Source organism: Ostrinia furnacalis, unplaced genomic scaffold, assembly GCF_004193835.3.
Source record: "Ostrinia furnacalis isolate ACB-3 unplaced genomic scaffold, ASM419383v2 OfSCF1172, whole genome shotgun sequence".
Taxonomy (NCBI): Eukaryota; Metazoa; Arthropoda; class Insecta; order Lepidoptera; family Crambidae; genus Ostrinia; species Ostrinia furnacalis.
The window spans coordinates 1,426,144-1,434,248 of record NW_021131411.1 but is presented as its reverse complement, the minus strand read 5'-3'; the positions used below and the strand labels follow the sequence as shown (position 1 = coordinate 1,434,248).

Genomic DNA, 8,105 nt, shown 5'->3' with positions numbered 1-8,105 from the left:
TTTATGTTGCTTATTGTACAGACGACGGCACATCAAGGTAAACATCGTAGCAACTTATTCATTTGCAAAAGAGACTACTTTACTATAAAAAGTTAAGTCCGATGTGCTATCGACTGTACGTGTAAAATGTAAACAGTAAAAACAACTGTTGCAATTAGAGCATAGAGGTATTGGCTCGTGTCATTTCGAATGCACGAATTAATACAGTGATTTATTAACAACCATTCGTTATACTTTTTTATATTTAATTAAGGATATTTACTCAGAAATAACACCTTACTTTGGGCATAAAATGTATCTCTGCTTAGTTTTTAATAAAACATCAGTAAACATTTTAAAATTTAGGCACGCTTGAATTGGTTGACTGAAACTAGAACACTTATCTGGTGGAACATCCGTCATGATGAGATTACTGTCTTAGTTACAATTCAATATCTTTGCCAACAAATAGCAGAGTTTCTATGACCTTATGCTAGTAGAAGCGTAATGTAAAACTGTACATACAGTTGGTTGCAGCGAGAGATATCCAAGCCAGCCAGTCTCTCAATAGTGGAGTGATCTCAAAAATAATTATTTTTAAGAATTAATACTGTAATGCAATGGACTAAAATATAATTTAATTGAGGGGCGTATTAATAATTATAAGAAAACAGTAAACATCATTAACGGTTATTGATACAAAAATATTGTTTCGAAAATAGCTACTAGTTTATTTTATTTGTATTTGAACGATGTTCATTTTCGAAAGACCTATAAATATTACACTGACGGAATAAGAATCTCACCTACTTTAACATGTTACTCGTATTTACTTTAAAATATCCGATTATTTAAAGATAATTAATTATTTAATTACGTAATAAGGTCTAAAACCTGTGTAATTTAATCAATAAAGGAATGTCGCACTTTAACTCAAGAACAAAATTACAGTGACACCAATATGTTGTGAAACTATAATCCTGTCTTTCCTGAAGACTATAAATCCGGACCTTTTTAGAGTGAATAGGCACTAACAGGGCAGACATGTACCATCCTAGACTGCATCCCACTTAACATGAGATGCGATTGTCGTCAAATACCTGCCTTGTTATGTATAAAAAATCCGCAAATCGAACTAAATTTGACACTATAAGTTAATAAAATATTTTTTTTTAACTTCTCAAAACGCGATTACTCGATGCTTTTGTGCAGAAATTAAAGTCAATAAAATATAATTAAAATCTAGTTTACTTTATGTTTTTAGGGAATTTGTGCCTTGAAACTAATTATTAATGGCGTCAGCAGGGGATATATGTAACAACCATGGCTTCCCTTGAGCCACATCGAACATTGTATACAACATCTTAAGACCCATTTACGAGTATATCACAAGTTTTTTAAGTTTACTATAAATCACTTACAATAGGTATTAGTTAAAGTAAATTAGCTACAGATAAAAGCATAAATGAAGATGATAGGAGCTTTATATGCTCAAAAAACTTTTATTTTTATAGTGCACACAGGTAGGGGCGGGAATCGCTGTCTGCTGCTGTCTTTCCAGGTCGAGAGTGAATAGGCACTTACAGGGCCGATATGTACCATCCTAGACTTTATATCGGGTGCAATTGCAGTACTTACCTTGTTCTGCATTTAAAAAAAACGTATATTAAGAATAGTTCTCCGCCTTACTCCGTCTAGATTAGGAGGTTTTATGAAACAAAAATATAGGTATTATATTTCATTTAAATAATTTAGTCCCATTGGAACGGATAGGTATAGGTAAAACAATGGGAAATACCGAAAACTGATGAAAAAGAAGCACGCACTAGCACACACAGCATGGGGCGATTTCCTACCTGTGACAGATAACCTGAAAAAAGATGACCATTAGTTGCAGGGAGTCAGGGTCATTTCTTATCAGTGGAATGCTTATGATTCATTAATGCTTTAGAATAGCAATGTAACTGATAATATAAATATAGCTTAGTTAATAAGTGCTTTTTGCTGACTAAAGTGATTGAGTCGCTTGCATCGTCTTTTCTCAGCCCATTACAGTCTTGAAGCAGTGGTAGGGTTAAAAATACTGGGACTGAAAAAGTGCCTTTTAAAAGATTAGTTACCAAAAATTGTAAATTTATTACCAGTATTATATTTTTTATATTCACTATGATATTCAAACAACAACCCCATTAAACGCAGTTAACACAACAAATCCTCGTAACAGCGCCAACTTTGCAGGATCACGCGTCCGCAAATCTCATCACAGCACATCCACGCATAAAACCTGCGAACAATAGCCGGAGGCTGTGCCTAGGTCTCGCGTAATTGTTAACCGACCCTCCTTTGCATGGGACTTTCAATAGTAACAAAGCTCAGGTCCATAAAACGGTGCAGTCACGGCTCGCGTCTTTGGCGGGCGCGCGACAAACGATATGTCACGGCACGTAGTACAATGCAAACAGTCGGCGTCTGTGAAGGCATGTGGAGGTGTCACAACACGCGGACGCGGCCGCGGCGCCGGCGCGAATCGCGCACAATGCTGCCCGAGGATGAAAGAGCGCCGCTGCTGACAAAGCCTTTGTGCGCGGGCGGTCGCCGCGGCGGTCAGAGTGATCACATTCAAATTGTAGGGGCACATCAAGCTTTACACTGTGGCATCTTACGCAGTTGTAATAGGAGAGGTTTTATAACAAAAATGTACAGTTTTCATGTGCTGTCCACTGTACTTTCTATAAATAAGCCTTAACCTAATAATAACCCGAGTCTAATGAGGGCTTCGTCAACGAAACATAAGCAACCCTTAAGATACTCTTTTACATGTCTCCTTCTTTATCTTTCGGACCCTCTCAAAGCTTCGAAACAAACATAAATAACAAGCGCAGAGATGTCTCTTAACAGGTCATAGCTTAAATTCTTATCAGCTGACATCAAACGGTCTTCGCTACATAAGTTCCTGTACCTCTAGTAGGAAAAACTTTCGAGTTCGTTTCGTTGCGTATTCAAAGTGTCATCGAAAAATTTTGTATGAAAAATTAAACAGCGCCCCCTATATTATAGCCGCCCTAGGGGGCGCTGTTTAATTTTTCATATAAAATTTTTCGATGACACTTTGAATACGCAAACGAAACGAACTCGAAAGTTTTTCGTACTAGAGGTACTGTTCTACTGACAATTCAACGATGTAAGTAATAAAGAAGAGCTGCCTACATAATCTGGCACTTAGTATTAAGAAAAGGTAAAAATACAGCGCACTTTCAGCTCAGTGTGACACACGTATAATAACCAAAACTATGAAGGACAGAAGAAAACCCCTCGACAACATTCTATCGTATGAGCATAACACAAAAGTTGAGCATTACCAGCTGTTTGAAGCTAATATAATATTCGATTTTACCGTGTAACTTATTATGGATAGAAAATGTAACTGTAAAACAAGATTTGACGACAGACACCAGACATGTGAAAGTAAATAAAAGCTTGTAATAAAAAACAATAGTAGTATATTTTTTCTCTAACGCCTCGTAGAACTACGGTGACTACAAAAAGTTCGTAGCTAGATAGAGTCAGTCGGAGGCAACTGTAGCTACGACATCTACGACATTAGGGTGACACTCCATTATCTGTATTATCTGAGATACTGAGATTAATTATCTCTCGTTGTTAACGATGATAATAATAAGTGATAGCATATGTCATTTTTATTGACAGTTTCCGAAAATAAATTAAATAAATAAAATAAAATAAGAGGTTGGGTAAAATACCTATTGTGTATTATATGAAAAGTTAACTTAGTTATGGGTATATTTTAGCGGAATCCTAGCAAATTACACTTACATAGGTACAAGGTACAGACGCTGAATTCTTAAATCTAAATCTTCAGATAAGTACATACAGCTATTGATGCCCTGAAACAACATCGTTATCATGAAATATCGCTGAAATCTGTGTTGAAACATACTGTGACATTAATGACTACGAGGCATTGGAATTTCTGTTGCAAACTCGCTTCTAATACAACATAGAAGATGCACTAGCATCATGGATAAATTAGAGAGAATTTTCATCACAATCATGAGAGGACAGTGAGAATTTAATGCAAATGATTCTTAAAATTATACCTAATAGGTGAATTGTATATGTACGAGTATCAGGTTATTCAGCAGGAAGACTTTATCTAACAGCAGATGTTTGTTGTAAATTTTAAGTGGTAGTTAACAATACTTACTGCTTATTGGAAAGTAAAGGAATCCTCATCAACTCTACTCAAACTGCCACAAAAGCCTTTAAATTTTCATTAAAACAGGCAAATATACGCAAAGTACACTTAACAACCCTAAAACTGAGGATACAGCAAGTAATGCCACGGCGGAAGGCTAAATTTTTAATAACGGGTACTGTAAGCTTCATATTTCTTTACTGTTTCAATTTTCTAGCTTAACCGCAGGAGTTTAAGCTAACATTTATTTAAATATTTGCACTTTAACGACTTTTTGCTGTCGGTAGCTAACTAGCCGTAAACGTACCCGCTAAACCAGTACTTATCGCGCGCAGTTATCGCGCGAGGCGGCGGCGACGCGGCGGTCATGCTAAAATGGCCCTCCTTATATGGATCCGCTCTAGACGCAATCTAATCTTTGCTTAGATACACTTAAGCGGATCACTCAGATCCGTATCGGCCGTAACACAAGTAGGGATATTNTGGTTGGCGGTTTGGCGGTCTTCTTGGCCTTCGGCGCAGCGGCGGCCTTACCCTTGGCGGCGGCGGCGGGTTTCTTGGCGGCGGGCTTCTTCTTCGCGGCGGCCGCCTTCTTGTCCTTGGTGGCGGCGGAGGGCTTCGCCTTCGAGGGCGACGATGCGGCGCTCGAGGCGGCGCCCTTCTTCGCCTTGCCGGCGGCCGACGCGGCCGTCACCTTCTTGGACTTGGCCGACGCTGCGGCGGCGCCCTTGGCGGGCTTGCTCGCCGCCGGCTTCTTGGATGCCGCAGATTTGGATTCCAATTTGAACGAACCGGAAGCGCCCTTGCCCTTGGTCTGGATCAAAGCGCCGGACTCGACGGCGCTCTTCAGGTACTTCCTGATGAAAGGTGCCAATTTTTCAGCGTCCACTTTGTACTGAGCCGCGATGTACTTCTTGATGGCCTGCAGCGAGGAACCGCTGCGCTCCTTCAACTCTTTGATGGCGTTGTTCACCATCTCGGACGTCTTCGGGTGGGTGGGCTTCGCTTTCGGCTTCTTAGCTCCTCCGGTCGCCGTCGCCTTGGGTTTCTTCGNAGGAGACACCCGCACCCGCCCGCAAATCATCTCGCCATTCCGCCATTGTGAAAGTGTTAAGTGATTGTTTACAAGTAATTTCAAAATAATAAAACAAAATAAAAGTTCCAAAAAGTATCGATATCAGTAAGTATCGATACTTTAGGAGTACTTATTTAAGTAGTATCGAAAAAAGATTTGAGTATTATCGAAATGAGTAGGTATCGATACTTAGGTGGTATCGGAACATCCCTAAACACAAGTAGTATCCGGCTATCGTAGATCCATCGCGCCGATTGCAAATCGAACTCAATCAACTGTCGGCCTTTATTAATGCACTCTTCATTAGACACCACCTCTGATCTGCCGCTTTCAATTGAAACAATATTTAAAGCTTTGCCGGCACAAGAGTAAAATAAAACGGTAGAACCATAAACATTCCACATTTATATTCGACCTCTGTCAGCCGGTCGGCGCGGTCCCTTTCTGTCGCGCTGCGCTGTCTCTTTCCCACTGCGCCGGAGCGTCTGCGGGCTCCGAGCTCATCTCTTCTGTTTAAAGATCCAAGAGGGAGATAAAAGTTGTATGGCTCATAATGTTTTAACAGTCTCATCGTTTGTGCGCAGCAGGCCGAAAGCCCAATTTAATTTTCCTCCTCGGGTTGGTAATAATTGAGTCGATTCGTTCTATGCGAGGCGCAGTCGGTGGAAGCAGCGCATTTTAGAGCCAGTAATCAATTCCTTTTAATTGATTCCTCTAACTCTCACATCTGGCATACACGTCTAATATTAAAATTCGTTTTATGTGTATTATTATAAAGTAACCACATACTATGATGTTCAAGCATTATTATTATCTTAGTCTCAAAAAGTTATCAAAAAATGTACGCCTAAACATTTACATTAGAATTAATAACAAAGGACTAGCAACAAAATAATATTCTTATTTGTAGTTTGAAATAAAAATAAAATAATATGTACTTAGCTCCAATTAACGAAAGCGTAATTTTGAGTAATACTATTGCATACATGGAACTATCCTGAAAAGGAAATTATGTTACCACTGTGTATTTAAACACTTGTTTTAATTGGCTTAATAAAATGTTAGTATTGCGTACTTGTTAGTTACATTGGTGTCGATACTGAAATTTTGAAATATGAATTTATTTTCTAATAGTTTAAGACACATTAGTACATTAGACTAAATCCAAGGCAATCATATTTCTTTTATTAATCACAATCACTATGCTATAGAACTAAGCGGTCGCATTTTGTGCAAAAATAAAAAAAAAACTGATTTGTTAAGCATTTATGTGTCATCAACGTATTATTATGAATCTTTCTTAATTGTTCTTATGTACACTTAGAATTAAATGTGAAAATCTACAAAAGGTATGTCAACTTTTTTGCACCATCACATAAAAAGCTACGTACCTACGCTGATCCTGACAGGTTCTTCACTAGCACCATGACAATTAACATTTCTTTTACTAAATCAATTATCTCTAATTACCAAGTTCCTTGGTAGCGTATAAGACAGTGCTGTCGTTTTGTCGTAGCAACTATTTGTAGCATCTGTGCTACAAGGACTACCATATCTGCTACGGCCCAAACCTAACTCGTTGATGTCTTTTACAAGGTTCTATTAAAAATAGATTTGTATTAAAGAATGATATCCAATTAAACATAATTTTATTCGTACTTTCCTTTTAGCCATTGTCACTATCCAATGAGGGTTTTCGCGATTGAAAAATCCGCCAGATGGCAATACGTAGACGCGAGGTCCAAATGCTGCGTGATTGGAGGATTTTGACATATCTGTCAATGTCATGTCGAAAATAACCAATCATGCAGCGTTTGGACCTTACGTCTAGGTATTGCAATCTGGCGGATTTTTCAATCGCGAAAACCCTCATTGAGGTGTCCAACTACTTGTATAGGCTGAAACCTGCAACTGGCTTAACAAGTGAAATAAATTCAATACTTTTAACTAATAAAAAATAATTACATTTATATCTACATAGTTAATTATCTTCATAATTTTAAGGCTAGTTAACCGCAGTGCGTGCACCATATCAGTATCATGCATTTTCTTTTAAAGATGAACGCGCATCGTGGTACAGCATCTTCATAATTTCTATCGTTCGTATCCAAACTGTCAAGCAAGTACTCATATGTTGTAAGTAGGTAGGATATGTTGTAAGGAGGTAGGTACTGTATCTTTTTTTAATCAAACTTTGTATTTTCTAAACCGCCCTAGTTCATAATTATACACATTTTTTTCAAATTTCCTAAATTGAAGCAAGAGCATTAAATATTTTTACTATTATATTCTGTTTGTCTAAACAAATAAGTATCAATATTTCAAACACAGCGGCTGGCCTCTATGGATCCATGCAATTTATAAACCTAACAAGACGTATAAACAAACGGAGGTTCGAGTACTACGATATCCTATTGCTATTTTTCAAATCATGCAACAGCTATAGGAGCTGCTAAAAATAATTCATTTTCATTCATCATCAAGATAAAATGAATTTGCAATGTTATTATCTGACACAGAAGAATTGGTCACAGCTGTCCACGACCGTATACTCGTATGGGGAAGCCACCTACATCACAGTCGGCGCGCCACAAAGACCTCCACATATACAAATAAATAACTCGTGAACAACAAATATTTTAATAAGCACTTCAAAAGAATTGTTCTACGCTTAGTTATGGGTACATGTGACGCACACTGGGTCGCGNATTATTTTTATATTATGTTATTATTATATTAAGTAATAATTAATAAATTCCATTGAATTAAAAACAAATTAATGGCAAAGAAAAAGGGGTTCCGTCTCGCTCTCGCTAAAAATAATGCGTCACCAGT

General features: G+C 37.9%; 1 protein-coding gene across 1 annotated transcript; it reads right to left on the bottom strand.

The window, feature by feature from the left end:
* Nucleotides 1–4,640: 4,640 nt before the first annotated feature.
* LOC114351706 (histone H1B-like) lies at nt 4,641–5,279 on the bottom strand. The gene has a single exon (XM_028303008.1). It carries the CDS (start codon nt 5,277–5,279, stop codon nt 4,641–4,643), a length of 639 nt encoding a protein of 212 aa, XP_028158809.1.
* Nucleotides 5,280–8,105: the final 2,826 nt, after the last annotated feature.